The sequence below is a fragment of the Cibotium barometz genome, chromosome 10, assembly GCF_041138505.1.
Source record: "Cibotium barometz isolate CiBa-2024 chromosome 10, ASM4113850v1, whole genome shotgun sequence".
In the NCBI taxonomy this organism is placed as follows: Eukaryota; Viridiplantae; Streptophyta; class Polypodiopsida; order Cyatheales; family Cibotiaceae; genus Cibotium; species Cibotium barometz.
In genome coordinates, this window is record NC_141055.1 from 30,850,783 (window position 1) to 30,870,212 (window position 19,430).

Consider the following 19,430-nt stretch of genomic DNA (forward strand, 5'->3'; position numbering starts at 1 on the left):
CAAATTATTCATTCTCACAATTATGAAGCAAATCCTTGTTCAACAACAATCTTAGGTCATATTTCACTTACCTAAAGAAGGTCTCTTTCCATGGTAATATTATTTGATAATTTAAAATAAACACCCAAAAGATTTTCTACTTAATCAAGACTATTTAAAATGATTGAATCTATCTATGTTATATGTAGTGTGAAGAAGTGGTGATGAAAAGTCACAAAATCAAATAAATAAATAAATATATACATATACATATACATATACATATACATACATACATATATATATATATATACATATATATATATATATACATATATATATATACATATATATATATATATATATATATAGCTCTCCATTGGCTTGGCTATGACGTTAATAGATTCTCCTCTCTCTCTCTCTCTCTCTCTCCCCCCACTTTCTTTGTCACGCGCACATTCCTCATATCTTAAAGCTCTCTCTCTTCTTCTCTCTCTCACACACATACTCACTCTCTCTCTCCCTCTCTCTACACACACATACACTTAAAACTAGCATAACTTAAAGCTCTCTCTCTCTCTCTCTCTCTCTCTCTCACACACTTAAAACTAGCATTTGTAAGGGGTTCTTTTCCTAACCATGTACTAGTGCACGAGGATAAGTAGTGCTGGTCCACATGTGGAATAAGTAGTGCTGATGTCCTGGATGCAGATTTGCACGGGATATGTCGCGACTCGCCACTACTACACGAAAAAGCGAGTGGCCACGAGGTTTGATGGTGGTGGGGCCCGCAAGCACAATCCCTCCGCTTATTAATAACGTTCTTCGTCATCACTTGATTACTCACACAAGCACGTTATGGACCTCTGCTGCTCCGACATTCATCATTGTCGGATGTCTCTCTCCGTTAGTTTTCCCGTCGCTTCTAGCATGGCATGCCCCCGTCAATACGGCGACCGTGTCCGTGTGCCAGTGCCGGATTTTATAAAATCGAGCTCGCAGTTAGCTGTCTCCGCCTGCTCTCGAGCTGTGAACATGCCATGCACGAAGACTCGCCGGAGAGATGCGCCAAATAATAAGAACGCCGGTAAACCAAACCGTGGGAGGAAGTCGCAGATACACATGCTCCTTGTCGATTTCTTCAAAGAAACTTGGATGTGCCATGGAGGCAGTACCTTTGTTCTCGTCATCACCTCCCACGTCATGGATGGCCTTTACGTGGATAGCATTTGCCAGGTCATTTCTTATGCCTTCTACTTTATTTATTTTGTATCCCTCTTGCTTCCTGCACCTGTCACCACCATTTCTTTTGTCCCTTTTCCCATTTTATGCGCAATGGTCCACAAGAACGGACGCTTGTGTTAGAGTCCCCTGGCCTGTTGCCACGTTTTAAACGGAGCGTCCGAACAGGCGGCGAGTCTGGTCGTGCGACCGCGCCGCCGCTGCGGCGCGCGCAGCGCAACTATCTCGCTATCGAACAGCAGTCCTTTGCCTCTCTGTAATTACATGGAACACCCATGGAGCTTTACTCTTCGTCGCTCTCCGTCGGAGGCCGCCTCCTTCCGTCCGGCTTTCCGTCCATGGCCGCCACATCTTTCCGTTGAAATTACCGACACCATCTCCGACTGCCTCTGCCGGATCTCGACTCCTTTCCGACACCCACTTGGCAACGGAACATCCTCGCACAAGCTCTATCATGGCACAGGCAATGGATTCTGGCCCCACCGGAAAAGCACGGACGCCTTGCAACTGAAAAACAAGGCCGCCGGGAAACCCTACCTTCGTACCGAAAAATCAGACCTTATTGATCCTGCCGTCAGGTGTTGCAGCAATGATGATATTGAGACCAGTGAGGTCAGGAAGTGTGCGGCCGTGCTCAAAGCCAGAGAATGGCAGACAAACTTTGTGAACTGGTTCAGGGAAGCTTGGCCGTACATCCAAGGTCATCAAGGCAGCACATTTGTTCTAGTTATCTCTGCCGAAGTGATTGATGGCCCATTTGTCGACGGCATCTGTCAGGTAGTTATCTTAGGGTTTTATTTGCTTTTTTATGACCATTTTCTGATTATGAATTGAATGCTGCTTGTGATGGTCGTCAACCACATCAGTGTCGGTTTCTTACGCTTAAATTGGCACGTTGGACTGCCATGCGAATGTGGAACCTCACATGGATGCTAGAGGTGCAAATCTTGCGCGACAGGTTGGAGTTGCTTGGTGTTGTGTGATGGCTGTGGAGAGTGTGGATAGGGTGTATAAAGCCCTTGTGGGCCGTTGCTCTCCTGGGCCAGACGTTTAGATGGAAAGGGAGCCCAATGGCAGAGGTGGGATCTCCATGAACAAAAGTGGCCCTCCCTGCAAATGTGCCTACTATTTATCCCGCTGTTGTATGCAGAAGGTGTGCTGGCTGTTCTTGCTTTTCGAGATGGTATCCGAGCCTGGATCGGCTGATCTCAGGCGGCTCATCTCCTTGCTTGATTTTTGGTTTTTTTCGGGTTGGGGTTGCGTGTTTTGTAGTTGCTGTGGAATTATCTTAATTAGTGGTGCGAGTCCTGACTGTGTGAAAATGGCATTTTGTCCAGCCCCAAAAAGCAGATTTTTTTAATGCATTTATTAGGTTTTAGTCATGTTTTTTAGGTCTTGCTGCTGGCCGACTACCCTTTTGCTGGGCCGACCAGCAACCCTGCTTACTATATATAGCATAGCTTGACCATTCAACACTTGTACCACTTCATTGACCACATCCGCTACCACATCATCATTTGTTGCTGTTGCTACAAGCGCATGCACTACATCTGCTTCATCATCTTCGCTTGTCTGCTCCAGCACATTAGCGTTTTATATGAGTTCACGGGACATCAGCCCTCTATGCTACATAGAGCACATCAGTGTTTTACATCAGCTCATGGGACAGTAGCCCTCACTGCTACTACTGTTAAGCACATCAACGTTTTATCTTCAGTTCACACCACTGGATTTTGGAGATCCCATTCAGCTTTCAGACGTACACTTAAAAAGCTCCAATCCAAAAGAAATTTTTACCGACATGAGTTTGGTGACCAGGTCTTCTGACGTAGGTAAGAGGTTCTAAGGACAGAACCTACATCAGGAAGGGAGGGATGTTAATCCCATTTTGGATTAACAACATGATCCTCAATTGAGAACATTAATAAGTGTCATGAAATGGCACTATAAAAGTTGTACATTATGAGATATTGGCCACCCAAGGCCTCGTAAGTGAGTTTTGGGCACCCAAGTGTGAATAAGGGCCAAATGTATATAAGGCATTTTCTCATAATGAAAAGACACAATCCCCTTTGTGCTATTGAGAGCTCTCCCTTTGTGTCTTGAGAGAGATTGGACGAGTGAGAGCATTCTAGCATGGTGCCTCTTTCATGCTTGTATGAGAGAGTGAGAGAGAGAGAGTGATTGCCCTATGTGAAGGTGTGATCGACTCCACGGTGACAGTGTGGAGGTGGAGCTTGGAGTTTGGAGCTTAACGAGCGAGCTTGGAGGCCTCAAGGGACTCAAGATCGAAGCATTGGTAAGTACCCTACGATAGTTGTGATCTATTGCTCATCCATTAGGTGAATGTGTAGAGTTCCCTCTTGGAGGTGTGGTAGCCCATAACAGGGACACTGTAAGAGCAATGCTGATCACAACAATTTGGGATGCAAGGAATAAAGTGCTTTTTCAAGGGAAAGAATGGAGGCAGGTCAATCCCAAGTTCAAGGTGCAGGCACTTCTAATAGAAGCTTGCAAGCTAGACAAACAGTAGTCCTAATCAGAAAGCTATAGTAGATAGTGTACTTAGGAGGTTGGAGAGACATTAGCCCAATCATGTATAGGGCCTGATGATGTATTCTTCTCTTTGGAGTATCAATATAACTCTCTTTATGCATTTTAAAAAATATTTCAATACATAGACTAAAAGCATTTGAACATGTCACCTTGGTGTGGTGATATTCTTTACTGACCCACAGACTCTTGATAACCTTGATAATCATTTCTTTCACTAACCATGGTTTTTTTAAATTATAAGCAGATACTTGTTGGGATCAAAATGCAACACTAACATTCACAAACACAAGGATCGTAGTCACGATTGCATTATGCATGTTAATGCATCAATAGAGGGACTTTAAGTTTTTTTCAATTTGAAAATAACTTCCCTCTAAACATGTACTCCTATCTATTCCATAATACATATGACCACTCCTATATCAACACCCCAAAAAAAGGACCACTGCTATAAGGGGGTGAGTCTTGTTGACCTATTTTTGGTTGGATGTGGTACTAACTTTACGTTGTGCTCTTGCAAAGTGGAGGTACTATAATGGCATCTAATTTCATTAAAAAATGTTAGGTTGTGCTCTTGCCATTGTGTTTTTCCTTAAATTTATGATCATGATTTTATTGATTTCTAGTGAGTTTGTGACTAATAAATATATTTATTGATTATGAGGATCAAAAAAACATTTTACTAGGGAGTAATGACTAGTCAAACATAATTATTTTAAGCTCTCTTAACCATTTCTTTAATAATCTGCAATGGCTTTTCTTTTCTTTTCTTTTTGGCTTGGCTAGAAATTCCAAAGTACACTACTCACACAAACTAGATGCCATCACTTGCAAGGGGGAAATTTGAACCCATCACCTAGGGACTCTCAAACTCCTTCCTAGCCAATGCACTAACGCGCGCCCCTTGGTGGAGGGGGGAGGAAGAGTGAGCTCAACTCGAACTTGTATCTCAGAGAGGGAGGAGCTCTATGCTCCTTGCTATCGAGGTGAAAAAGAGATTTGACTATTTCCCCTCTTGTAGGTTGTGATTCTTGGAACCTTACCAGGTATATTAATCTCGTGTGGACATGGTCGCTAACATATCAGCCTTCTGTTGGAATCAATGCTCTAGCCTCCCCATTGTTACTCTGCAAGTAACTTGCTGATCTATTTTGTAATGCCTCCTTTATGAGGATTAGCCATTGTGACTTGCGTATGCCCTAACGCTTCACAATTCCCTATTTAGACACTGGGTTGGGCATAGGTGGCCAAATGGTTAAGACATGACTTACGTAGACTTGGCACTATGCCAAGTAGGATGCATGAGAGTAGGCTAATAGACTGCACGCAAGAGTAGAAGGAGATCTTCCCGAGACACCTTGTCCTCGGGTTGTGGAGCCCAAATGGGCACCTAGACATCCTTAGATTGGCCTAGAAGCTGCACCAAGACCTATAATATCTCGTTTAGTCTAATATCGTCTCCCAATCGAGTGATGTGATCGTTCAATCCATCTAGACAAGTCGTAAGGTGGCCAACTTGGGCTGACCTATGATACGACCACCCTGGGTTCTATATATAGACGGGTTTAACAGTCTTCTCTATCATATTGAGATCATTAGTTAAGACCTATCTTCACTACATTGTGCACCCTTGCTAGTGCATGACATCCTCCCTCTCAAAGTCTAACTAGATCACCCTAAACCCGAAGCACATGGGTGGGGGTGGCAAACGACATTAGTTTGTAATTAGATTTGCAACAATAATTCAGTATATGCCTCATCTCTCTTGCATTAAGTTCTTTATCTTGTGGAAGATTATATCATTTGTGTCAACACAAGAGTCGTATTTTCTTACATCTCCCACCCGTAGATTCCCATCCAAAACCATCCCCAAAGCTTGAGGTCTAGTTAGCCCTACACGGCAATAGACCTTCATGTCCCATGCCACCAAGGTCCAGGACATATCTCGTGTAGAGCTACTTCTTGCCTTGACGATCCACTCTCCTTACACACATCTCCTCCATTCAAAACCAACCCCCGAGCTTAAGGTCTAGTCCGTCCTACATGGTAATAGACCTTCATGTCCCATGCCACTAAGGTTCAAGAGACAGACCTTGCGCACAGCTACTTCTTGCCTTGAGGATCCACTCTCCTTGCACACATCTCTACATGTGGATAGCCTCCATCATCCCTACGTACTCTTTTATAGCCTCTAAGCCTAGACCTAGCTATTATTATGGCTAATATCAAAAAAGCAGCCCTATACTTAGGCTTTTGCCTTTTTAAGCCACTTGTCTACTTTGAACCTAGCCCAAGGGTATCTAGACCTCAAGCTTTCTAGTTCTAGCCTCCCATTTAGGGTCCTATCAACCGCTAAGCGCGGCTAAGTTCTAACCCTAATCTTGGATTAGCCTTCAACCCTTACCCTCAGTCTAGGTAATCTCAATTAGCACATCCCCTTAACCTTAGGCTTGGCCCACTTAAGGATGTAACAAGGCCGGGGAGTAAAGGAGTCTAGCAGCACAAGGGCTTCAAGTTCCCCCAGTCATGTGAGGGCAAAAGGACGAAAGGACCAGATGTATGAGAGATCAAAGCAAATCAACACAACATGAAATGGAAGAGTGAGTGTATATATGATGGTGAGTGAAAATATGTACAAGGGGTTCTCTGATGTGAGGAGACTCTGAGTAGAAGACCAATGCAAAAGCAAAGATGATGTGGGAGCTAAAGCACGGTCGATGAAGGCTCATGTCAATGTGATGCAAAGCCACTTCGTGAGGTGGTCGGTGTCGAAGGCTCGCGTGCGTCGGTGGATGCAAAGGCACTCCGTGAGGTGGTCGGTGTCGAAGGCTTGCGTTGGTGGATGCAAAGGCACTCTGAGGTGGTAATGGGCAACGGAAGGTGAAGTGATGCAAACTCTGGTGACAAGGGTGCTGCGGTACCTGAGTGGTGATGAAGAGCAGAGAGGGCTTCCGTCCCGAGTGGTGCAAGTGGTGCAAGCTCTGGTGACAAGGGTGTTGCAATACCTAAGTGGTGGAGAGGAGCAGAGAGGGCTACCGTCCGTCCCTAGTGGTGTGGATGGTAAAGATAAGCAGAGAGGGTTGCCATCCCGATGATGTGAGATGGTGAGCAGAAAGGGCTGTTGTCTCGAGGTGAACTATAGAAGAAAAACGATGATGTACTGTTAGCAAAGAGTGATCTGTTGTTCCACGGTAAACTGTAGAGAAAATGATGATGTACTATAGCAGAGAGAGTGGGCAGTTCCTCTGCTTTGAGCAATGCTGTTAGTTGTGTAACCTGATCTTGTAATGCGGCTTCTTTGGTCCTGGCATTGTCTTGAAAGACCTGTGTTTGTTGCGCATGCAGTGTCGTGATTTCTTTTGTGTAGTTTACTTCTTTCTGGAGTTCTTTTGCTTGTTCCAGCTTGGCGTTGAGCTCCGCACTCTCTTTGATCTTCTGTACTATTGTCTGGCTCAACACAAGGTTATTATTCTCCAGTGAGTTATACCTTTTTTCCTGCTCTTTTGTAGCCTTTAAACTCTTCAAAATGACTTCCTTGTGGGTTGACCCTGCTGCTTCTAGGTTGTCCTTTAACTTTTGCACTTGTGCTGATGAATCTTTGACTTGCTTCCACAGTGTATTGTTGCAGTCATGGAGCATATGTGTTGTTAGTAGATGGCATTGCCACACTTTCTGCTCCTGCTCCCATATTGCATTGGTCCCTAATTCTGTCTCCAATCCAGTTGGTGGTTGGTTGAGCAGCTCGTCAAGGACCTCTGCAAGAATTGTTGGTAATCGATATTTTACAGTGTTTCTTTCTTCATCTTCCAATCTCCTCCTCTTGCTTGGACTGGATGGCTCTGGAGTTCTTTGGTGCTTACTTGCCTCCATGGTTACCTTAGGTTCTAGTACTTGGGCTGGGGCTACCTCTTCTTCTCTTGTTTCTTTAGCTTGTATGAGTGTTGCTGCCTGTGGAGCTGCTTCTATGGGTGTGTCTGTTAGACTAGAATCCTTGAGAGGAGATAAGTCAGTAAATATGAGTTGAGCAGGGCTGGCTGGGGGAGTTTGCCGTTGTTGGGGTTCCTGTGTAACCTAACTGAGGAAATTTTCCTTCAGTGCCTCCTGGTAAGTCCGGATTTCGGTGGCCACTTCTTCCTCTAGTCTCTATGACTCTACTGCAACATTGGTTATTACTCCCCTCATCCTTCTATTTGTTCTCTTCTTTCGATCTTTCTTTATCTGCTTGATTACATCCTTGGTTTCCATTAAGATGGCCTGCCCTTCTTGTACATCCTCGGCTATTAATGTGGGTTGATCTTGTAGTAGGGCCAGCTACATGTGTTCCTCCGGTGGTTCAAGCTCCTTGAGAGGTGTTTTGGCGACATGATTAAGCACTTAAGTGAGAAGGTAAGGGTTAGAGATCTTAGATTGGTGGGCCTTCAAATAGTTTTTCATCTCCTTATGTAGATAGAATGCCCAATCTTCTTCCTTCTCTTCATGTATTTTGGCTATTCTATTGAGACCTACTCTGTTGTATCTGTCGATAGGCTTTATCCGCATCATTAAGGACATTGCCCTGCGTGCCTTCTGTGTAGCTTCATCTTGGATATTTTCATATTGTGCACCATTTGAATTATAGGAATTCTTCTTCAATATGTCCTTCAAGGGCATCTTGTTAATGTTGTGTAAGTGGGCTCTGACTACTGTAGCTGGGAGTTGGAGAGCTTCTCTTATTAAGTCCTCTGTGATGAGCTCTTCAGTAGTGCCTTATGCCTTGGTGATCCTCCCTCTTTTAGTTTGCTTATCATATGTCTTCAAGTACTCCGCACAGAGTTCTGTGTTAATAGTCCGGGGGAGTATTTCTGCCATTTTTCCTAGACCGACTTCATCTAATTTGGCCTTCACTTCAGCATCTTCCAGTATCTGTAGACATGCCCAAGAAATTCAGCTTTGGTTTTTGTGTCCCCTGTCGTTTTTGACTGCCTGGGGATCCAGTGGCATTGCTTGCCTGAGTGGTAGAGATATGCTTGTGGGCTTCAGACTCCGAAGCTGACATGTATCAGGCACATAAGATTAGTCGAATGTCTGGTGGGGTTGATATTATTCTCTCTTTCTTTTTTTTCTTTTTTCTTTTTTGGGTAAGTAATTCAGTGGAAATAAGTTAGTATAGTTGAAGAGAATGTTAGTGTATGAGCAATCCATTGGTTGGTTAATAGTCAGTTGATGTGTAGGCCGTGAAAGATGAGGCCATGAAGGTGCAGTAATTGTTTCGTGAAACGCTCTGGTGTGAAAGTGTTAGTCGTGAAATGCTTTGACGTGAAACGCATAGGTGTGAAAGTGTTAGTCATGAAACGCTCTAGCGTGAAACGCTCTGGTGTGAAACGCTCAAGCGTGAAGGTGTTAGTCATGAAACGCTCAGGCATGAAAGTGTTAGTCGTGAAACGCTTAGGCGTGAAAGTGCAGACAAATTATTGTGAGAGTGTAACATTATCTTCAACCATTTAATTTGGTGTATGTGGAGTCACCAATCTTTTATAAATTTTGTGATTAAATTACGTGAAACCGCTAGAGTATTTATGCCAACCTCACTGTGTTTAGATGAACACAAAATGGATACCAAAATAACTACCAAAACAAAGAAAAAAGAAAAAGGAAAAGAAAAGAAAAAACGAGTATCAAGCTCCCACTTGAAGGATTAGCCAAAAATCGTCGGAGGGGGATGGCGAGCTTAGATGATGCACAGGGGAGCTAAGGCGGCGATCACTCAAGCACTCGATGCGAAATGACAAAAAAAGGAAAAGAAAATTGATTTTATAAGGTAGTTGGACAGGGCGGCTCTCTTAATGAAGAATGCCACGTGGCGCTGTGTGATTGACTGCCAAAAAATTACCGTTTCACAGCGTGAAACTCTACAAGGTGGTTCACGGCATGAACCGCTTTTATTTTTGTGCTCAAGCAGTCAAACATGCACATGATGAGTGAATGAGGCATTGCTTACCTTGTACCCATTTGTGCATTTAGTGGATACCTTTTGTTTATCGCCATGAGAACCAAGGGGTCACCTAGGCACTTTTGGGCATTTGCTGATGCAGTCGTTTTAGTTCCATGTGGAATTTTTTGTTTATTCCTTCCACCCAATTGAACAATTTTGTTTCTGTGTCTGGTTGTGGAGGGCTTCCATCTGCATCTCCTCGTTGGATTCCTTTGTTTTTACCATTAAGTTCCCTGCCCAGTTTTGTAGCCAAAGTGGGTACTTTTGTGGCTTTGGGAGTATTCAAGCCATTTGGTTGAGGTTGTTTTTTCCTCCACACAAGGGTTGGTATGGGGCTAGCATGGCTTGGGAGTAGATGTTGCACACTTTTACCACCCTCTTTTCGATGACTTGATCTGTTTGCGGTATGGGTCACTGAGTTTTTTTTGGTTACCCATATTGTTGCATTGCCTTAGTAGTACCCTTGTGCTTGCAGTAGATCCTTTTGGACCCATTGCTCACATGCTCCTTGAGGTCTCTTTGGATTTTTGGAGTCTTGCCATTTGGTTTGAGTCCATAAAGTCTGACTTTTGAATTGTTTGTAGGCTCTTCTTGGCTTCCTTATATCATTTATAGTGTCCATCTTGTTTGTTAGTTGATTCTTGGGCACCCACTTCTGTGTACCCTTAGATGTAGGGTATTGTGTGGGTAAGCGTCGCGGAACGGTTGTTGGTCCTGTCCTCTGAGGTATTCCCATTACACTGGTTGTTTGCTCATCAATTATGATGTGCTTTTCTCTTTTTGTCGAGCTCCATAAGGGTATGGACATGACCTTCTCGCCTGTGCTTATTAATGCTGTTCGTTCTTCCCATTGGATGTTGCATCTACTAGCACAGATCTAAGACCTTCCTAGAATCATCTCTTCTTCCATGGAATCTACAGGCATGACAAACACCTTCCTCGACCAAGGAATTATTTTTTATTGAAATGTTAACATTTAAAAATCCCTCGACTTTTATGGTTACTAAGTGAATGCTATGAACTTGCGCATCAGTGGGTTCGAGGTGTGGTTTACCTAATGCTATCGCTATCCAGGTCTCATATGAGATCAAGCTATGACTTGACCCTGTATCTATTAATGCAATGCTTGTTACATGGTCTTTAGCTGAAGTAAGTCCCACCTTGAGTCGTGCTGGCTCAATGTTTAGTTTCCCTTTGTCCAAAAGGGTCACAGAAGCCATGTTGACATGTAGCAATCTTTTGTGCAGTAATTGTTTGGATTTGATCTCTCTAGCCTTAGCCTCTTCTTGTGCTTGCTGTATCTTTTCCTTTACAAAAGCTGTTTCTGTTGTTTCAGGAGATGTTCTTGCAAGAGCACCTCTTGGGTCAGTGGTCCAAAATATTTTTTTAATTTACTCCCATTGACATAACCCTCCATTTGGACGCCATCAATTGTCTCAATTCGGATAAACCATTGAGGTGTGATTTCCAATACTCGGAAAGGTCCCAGGTCTCGGTATTTAAGATTCTTTTTTTGGCGTTACCTACACCATACATGAGGATAAGGTCCCCCATTTTCAAGTTCTTTTTGCTTAAGGTTTTTGTCGAGCCAGTGTTTCCTTTGTAATTTTTCAACTGCTACTATCAGTCTCGTTTCGTCAAGCTTTTCTAAATCAATTAGCCTTTCGGCTAATGCATTCTTCGTTAGCCGCTCTTGTACGGCAATCCTTAAGTTTGGAACTAGGTATTCCATATGCATAACTGCTTCCACACCATAAGCTAGACGGAAGGGAGTGTAACCCGTCGCTACCTTATATGATGTCCGATTGGCCCATAGGGCTGCTGTTAGCTTGTGTTCCCAGTCTGTTCGACTTGCTTCCAAGGTTTTTGTCAAGATAGTACACAAAATCTTGTTTGTACTCTCCGCTTGATCATTGGCCTGTGGATAATAAAGTGATGATTTTTGATGGATCACTAAGGATCCTGCAAAAGTAAATGATCAATCACGATCACTTACTAATTCTAATGGGCAGCCGAACCTCGAGATGATTTGCCCATATAAGAATTTTGCAGTTGTTCGCATATCAGCTCTCTTTGAGGCTCTGGCTTCTGCCCACTTTGTGAAATAGTCCGTGGCCACGATTATGTATCGGGCTTGGGATGGATGTGCCGCTGGACTAATCGGTTCCACAAAATCTATCCCCCATTTCTCAAATGGTTGTCTTACAATAATAGGGGTGAGTGGCAACTTGTCCTTTTGCTGTGGGATAGTGAAGCGTTGGCATTCTTCGCATCTTTTGACAAATTCTATGGCATCCCCAAATAACGTGGGCCACCATAGTCCTGCTTAAAGCACTTTTCGAGCTGTGATTTCTCCAGCAAAATGCCCGCTCGCTATCCCTGAATGAGCCTCTTCCAATATGGTGACGAACTCATCCTCTCTAACGTACCGACTGAGCACATTATCTTTTCCCAGTCTATATAGTTCTCTCGCAATCAATTGATAAGGTGTAGCCAGCTTGATAAGCCACCGCATTTTATCTTTGTTCAAAGATATTTCTTGCGGAAAACCATAGGTTAGATACTCTAAGATTTCTTCGCTACCATGTCCAACTTAAATAAACAAGCATCAGGAAGGTCATCATCTCATCAACACCAGTTGCTGGTTCCCCATTTGGAATTCTAGACAAGTGGTCGGCCAACACATGTTGTGTTCCCTCCCTCACCGTGACTGTAAAGTCGAATTCCAACAACAATAGTAACCATCATGTGATTCTCCCCATGGTGCAAGGTTTATTTACCAGGTATAGTAAGGCTTGATGGTCCACGAAAAATATGAATTTGTTGGCCGAGGTAATGTCAATATTACTTAACGGCGTAAACTATAGACAATCCTTCTCTCTCTCTGTGTGGTGGTGTAATTCACCTCTGCATCATTCAACTGACGACTAGCGAAGCAAAGTGGATAGTCCAATTTGAACTCACCAGGCTGGGCTAGCACGCAACCAATAGCAAAATTTGATGCATCGATGTGCACGTGAAATATGAGATCCCCATTGGGGGGTCGTAGAATTGGCGCACTTGCTAATGCTTGCTTCAGACAATCATATGCTTCCTAACACTCCTCAGTCCACTCAAAGACAATAAGAAGCTTGTACAAGGGTATGGCTATCTCAACATAAAAAATTTTGAAGCATTGATAATACCCCACATGACCCATAAAGCTTTGCACTCCTTTGTAATTGGTAGGCGCGGTGGCAGCTCTAATATCAGTTTGACTTTACTATTGTCAGCGGATATACCATTCTTTGAGACAATGTGGCCCAATATCACACCATGCTTGACCCAGAATTGACACTTCAATTTGTTCAATGATATACGATATAATCGACATCGCTTGAACACTTTTCTTAAGTAGGCCAGATGATCTACCCATCGCGAGTGTGCACATAGATCAATGAATACCTCCAACCACTTTTGTAAGTAGTCCTTGAAGGCTGTGCACATCAACCATTGAAAGGTTGTTGGGGCGTTTGTGAGGCCGAAGGGCATAACCTTGTATGCAAATGTTCCCCACATCGTGTTGAAAGCTTTTGTGCTGGTCCTCTGGTGCTATGGACACCTGATTGTAGCTAGAGAATCCATCCAAGAAGCTATACGCTTCTCTCCCAACCACTCTCTCCAAAACGTGTTCTGTATAAGGCAATGGGTCATGGTCTTTCCTAGTGGCTGCATCAACCTTTTTAAGATCAGCACATACTCTAAGTTTTCTATTCTTTTTAGGTACTATTATGATTGGTGACAACCAATCCGTATGTTTGATTTCATAGATGAAATCCGCAGCAATGAGCTTGTCAATTTCCTCCTTTACAATTGCCACGTACTTAGGATTCATCTGGTATGGTTTTTGCCTGGTTGGTCTTGATCCTTCCATGATTAGAATCGTATGTTGTACCACCTCAGGTGGTACCCCCTTCATCTCCTTGTAATTCCAGGTGAAACAATCCTTAAATTCCTTGAGGAGAGAAATAAGCTCTTCTTCTTCAACTGAAGTCAAATCTTTCGCAATGTATACGGGCCGAGCTTCTTTCCCTAGTCCCGTAATATCTAGCTCCTTGACTTCTGCCGGGCCATCGTATGATGTGGATAGCCCATCCTCTTTCACCCTAGTAGCTGTCAGTCGGACCACCCTCCGGTCGTCAACAGTGTAGTTCTTGAAATGGTTGGGTACTGAAAGAATGTAGTTCTTGAAATGGTTGGGTACTGAAAGCAAGTCTGGCTTGTCCTCATTGTCACTTTTGGCTTTAGCCATGATCTTTTTAGCCTCACTTTCTGCCTCTGCTAGGGCTTTATTGCATTTTCGGTGCCCTGCTTTTGTAAGCTTGGGTGCGTCTGGCTCTTGAAGGAGGACGACTTTCTCTTTGTGTCTTCCCTCCAACGATATCTTACTCAACTCCTCGCCCCAATCCTTTGAGAACTCGTCGTGTACCTTAGCGGCCTCAAGGTGTCTTAGCCCACTGGGCGTCCGTAGGTTTTCTTCGTAATAGGGCATTTCGTCGGGCTATATACCGTTTCTGTTTTTGCCATCATCTGAGGCGCTGAGCACTGGTACGGCTTCGTGCTATAGTACCTTCTGTACTTGATGTTTTCCCTCTTGATTCCTCATCCATGATCTACCAATAACCATGCAGATAGAAGTTGTAGGGACGGTTCCAGATTCCAAATACTGGGTTTCCTTGGGATGCATTACGTCAATGGTAGCCAACACATGCATCCAGTTTTCACTGAAGTCCGGAGGAGGTAGTGACGCATACATTTTCATTTCCTCTTCATCCTTGGAATCTCCCTCTGCGGGTTGGCATATCTGTATGGAAGTGGTTCGTTTCGTTTGTGACCGAATTGTTACCAAACAACTGTCCCTCCATGGGGTGTGCTTTCCATGTTCTCAAATCAATCTTTAAGATTTGCGAATCCCTACGTACATACACATGATCCAAGGCCCAATCATGCACCAATTTGGATTCCCTCATGAAGGGTCTCCCCAATATTATGTCATATGTATCAGGTTGGTGCAGGAAGTCCATGACCATGAATGTATGATGATAGCGAAACGTAAAAAGTCTGAATTTAACATCTCTTTGGAGATAGAGGGTTCTTCCCATGATGTAGGTGTCTCTTATTCTTCCATAGGGAAGGAATGGATGGACTCCCCTAACCCATTTTCCTCAAACATTATGGACATTATGTTTGCTTGGGACTCCCTCTTCTATTCCTTTCGGAATTGGGGTTGGCACGTCCAATTCCCTATCCCGGGCTGGCTTGTTTCGTGGATAAACTATATCTCTTACCCGGTTGGCCCTCAACTTGGCTTCATGAAGCCATTGGTACTCTTCGACTAGGGCCTTGGCATCTTTGAGCTTTCTTATTTCTTCGTCGGCATTGGGATATTCACCGATCCCCTTAGGAGTTGTTGGTTGTTCTTCCTTGGTCTGATCCTCTATGATTGACCTCTTGACACCCCTCTTCCTTTGATTGGGTGGATCTGGTATCAATTGTATCTTGTGACTCGTGTGTCACCCTTACCTACTTTTTTCACTCTTTTCCTGCGGCCAGTTTTGGAAATAATCGCATCCGCTCGATTTCTTCCCTTGTCTTCTAGTTAAGCTTGAGCTCTTGTTAGGACATTGAGCGGTGTGATCTTCCCATATTGTACACTAATGGTCCGGATAGTGGCCTGATTGGCAGTAGAAGCAGAGCCACTTGCTCGATATGGACAATCCTTGATCAAATGATCAATTCCACATTTAGTACAGGTGAGAACTGGCATGCCATTGGGCGAAGCCGCCACTTGTTGTGGTTGATGAATATGACTCATATTCTTGTTTGGGCATTCGGCTACTCGATGTGGCCCTCCGCCGTAGCCAAAGCATTGTAGCGGTCCTCTTCTCAAATTTGAGTTCATGTCCTTGCCCTTCCATTGTACCGTGGTTTGAAACACAGGTACTGGCGTGTTATTCTGTAGGATGTAGTATTCCGGCGTAACCTCAGTCGTTTCCTCGTAGTACTCTCCGCTAAGTTCTATTTCTCGCACCATATCAACATCTTCTAATGGCTCCTCAATCAATACTTGATTGATCTTAGCCTGTGGTGGTTGTGGTGGTAGAACTGGTGGTGGCAAGGGTGAGGCGTCTTGTAACCGGAACATCCCCCTAGAAAGAGTTGGGTTGTCCCACAGTAGCGGTGATCTGTACAGGTGGCGTTGGTAAAGCCAATGGGGCTCTAAGTGTTGGTAGCTATGCAACATTTTGAAACCTTGGATATCTACACATTGAAGTGTCATGATTTTCTAATTTTACACAGTGAGCACAATAGAGTAATGGTCTTGCTCTTAACTGTGGACACTCGGTGTGGTGGTGTGATTTAAGCTGCACATAGAGCACCACACCAATTCCCTGTGGGGGTAAAGGTGATTATGCCCATGCCCAGATGTTTCTCTTCCCTCTTTGACTTTCAATTTTTCGAATATGGCATTACTGAGCTCATCCACCGTCATGTTTCCGACTTGCTTGCTTCGAGTTCCAATTTCTTTGTGGCTCGAGACATGTGAAGTCGTAGTTGCTGATGATGTTTTAACATCTTCTGGTTGTGGCATTTCTAACATATTATCTTCATATTCGATTGCCAGTTTGCAACATGCATCAAGAATAGCAGGTCGGGCTAGTACCAGCAGGTAATCATACATTTTATGGGCTCTAACCCCTCTCCGAAAACAAGGTAACAACTGATCATCAGTTAACCTTTCCTGAAGTTTGCACCTTGAATTTAAGTGCTTCAGATGAGAAACATAATCTCTCATTGACTCATCTTCCTTTTGTTTAATATTATGTAATTGTGCCACAGGGCTCCATCTGTCACCACTTCGGGCAAAACTGGGCACAAAAATATTCTTTAGTCTTGTGAAGTTAACCTTATCCTTAGGCTTAAGGGTTCGGAACCACTGATGAGCTTTTCCTTCCAAGGTCAGTGAGAAGGCATGTATCATTGTCACATCACTGATCGGCCCGCAGGTTTCACATGTGGATTCAAAAATCTCTACATGTTGGATAGGATCCTTGTCCCTAGAGAACTTTTGGACAAGTTTTGAAATGATATGGGGTTTCATCTGGGAAGGTCGGGATTCTAGAGCAGTGCCTAGTTCTCTGACCATCCCCCTGGCCCATCTCTGTTGCCATATTCAGCATGTCCGCCCTTGTGGCTACATTAAGGTCCATGGTTGGATCTATCCTAGGCCTTTGGGGAATTGTTCCCCCCCTTCCTAGGCCTCGTCCCCTACCTGACTCTTCTAGGTATTTCAAGTCCATGGGATGGTCCAGCCGCGGTACCTTGGAGTGACTCCCCATTAGTTACCTCCGTACGTCTTTGCAGGAGTTCCATATCTTGTAGGAACATAGGGTTATTGATCATCTGCTCAATATCCTTTTTGGTGTAGAGTTGGTTCTCTACTTCACCTGCCATGCTAGCCAGGTTACCCTCTTCTTCTATGGTTGTAAACTCTTCCTTCGTCCTGGATGCCTCGTTTATGGGTTCCAAGTTTGGAATTTGTCCCTCACTTCTACCCATAACTGTTTCTGGTTCCTTCCCTCGTGACTAGAATGGGTTAAAACTTCCCGTTTCCTTCTTCTTAGCTCTCGCTCTACAAGTGTCGAGCTCTTGTTTCCTTAAGCTCAATTCTCATAGTTGTCGTTCCACCTCACTCCGTTTGAGGTCTAACTCTACTTCCTCGATGGTGGGGAAGAATATTTGACCTATCCTAGCCGCACTTTCTATGTCTCATCTTATTCGAGGGGTGCCGATATTCGGCAGCCTAGAATTCGACGTTTGGAATGGCACTTCTTGTCGTGGACCGAGTCCAGCGCTAGTTGATGGACCCATGCCCGCAGATTGCGCTTCTTCATCATGACTGGTTTGGAGGCGGAAAAATCCCCGGGCGATATCAATGATACCATTGGACTTGGTTGGGGAGGGTGGTTTCTCCTCTTCCCCAAACCCAGCGTACCTCAACTCTTCTTCCATGGACTTGGTTGGGGAGGGTGGTTTCTCCTCTTCCCCAAACCCAGCGTACCTCAGCCCTTCTTCCATGGACTCTTCGCTACTAGTTTTAGCAGTGGTGGTCAGGTTTCCTAAAACACTCAGGTGTGTGCTTGTGGAATGTCCTGATCCCACACTTCTTTGGTAAGAAGATCCTGGGTGATTCGATGCACTATCGTCAGGCGTAAGATCGTCTTCGATGAGTTTTCCGGATCTTAAGTGCATGTATGTATGGTTTTGATAAGTTATTTGTCAACCCAATTTAATTTTGCTTTTGATTCTATCGCTCTGTTTCAGATGCCATGAAACTGCAGGAAATGGTTCACGGTGCATGAACTAACTATCCTGCACTTTCACGTCCCCAAAAATTTTTACCCTTCGGGTTAGATTCCCTCTTTTTGGTATAGGACGCTTTCCTTAACCGACCCTTGTGGCCTCGGTCTGTCCAATCATTGGTTTTGGCCTACCCGTGAATCTATAGAAAATGTTTCACGTTGTGAAACAGTAAGGGTTTCCTGCTGTGAGCGATTTCCAAGGGTTTCACGTCGTGAACCAGTAAGGGTTTCACGCTGTTAACAACTTCAGAATTATTTACGTTGTGAACGCCTTCCTCTGAACTTTCACGTGCTCAAAAATTTCGGCAAATTGTACGGTGTCAGAATAAGGTTTTCTATTTTTTGAAAAGAAATCTCGTGATTTTCGGCGTTAATTATGGCACTGATTTCGTGAGCAATTCGCGGCGTGAAACTGTAGGAAATGGTTCACGGCGTGAACAACTTTTCTGCACTTTCACATGAAACTTCTCGCGTTGAATTTTGTGATTTTGGATGCGTAATACTTATCCAATTGATACTAAATCGATTATGCCACTCCTAAGGAATGAAATGCAAGTTCTTGGCATAGTCAATGGTCCCTTATGTTTTTGATTTTTATGAATTTTTTGAAAAAGAAAGAAAACAACACACCAACCTGCTCATTTACGCTATTGGTTTTAATGATGCGAATATAAAAATTAACAAGAACAAACAGTGAAGCCTTATCTTAAAACCACTCCACCATAAACACACACAACATCACAACCAATTTCTCACAATTTTTTTTTCCTACCACGCACATCTTATCCATTCATTTTCCACACAATGCACTACCATAATGCAAGGGCAATAATGAATCCTATGTAATGGAAGAAACAAAGGTGTTTCCCCGGTAGCGGCGCCAAAAATGTTATAGGCTACCACACCGCCAAGAGGGAACTCTACACATTCACCTAATGGATGAGCAATAGATCACAACTATCGTAGGGTACTTACTAATGCTTCGATCTTGAGTCCCTTGAGGCCTCCAAGCTCGCTCGTTAAGCTCCAAACTCCAAGCTCCACCTCCACACTATCATCGTGGAGTCGCTCACACCTTCACATAGGGCAATCACTCTCTCTCACACAAGCATGAAAGAGGCACAATGCTAGAATGCTCTCACTCCTCCAATCTCTCTCAAGACACAAAGGGAGAGCTCTCAATAACACAAAGAGGATTGTGTCTTTTCATTATGAGAAAGTGCCTTATATACATTTGGCCCTTATTCACACTTGGGCGCCCAAAACTCACTTCTGCATTT

General features: G+C 43.9%; 1 protein-coding gene across 6 annotated transcripts in view; it reads left to right on the plus strand.

Annotated features, from left to right (window-relative positions):
- The first annotated feature begins 820 nt into the window (after nt 1-820).
- Nucleotides 821-19,430, plus strand: part of LOC147634775 (putative amino-acid acetyltransferase NAGS1, chloroplastic) — a 70,599-nt gene continuing 51,989 nt past the window's right edge. For 2 of the 6 annotated variants that reach the window (XR_015266798.1, XM_086803964.1), the window contains exon 1: nt 825-1,998. Coding sequence is in view for 3 of the 6 variants with exons in the window: in XM_086803964.1 (XP_086660090.1) it covers nt 1,486-1,998 (513 nt within the window). In the remaining 3 variants the exon portion in view is untranslated. Of the gene's footprint in view, nt 1,999-19,430 lie in introns of all 6 variants that reach the window. The other 4 variants (XR_015266799.1, XM_086803963.1, XM_086803961.1 and 1 more) reach the window with 3 other exon arrangements.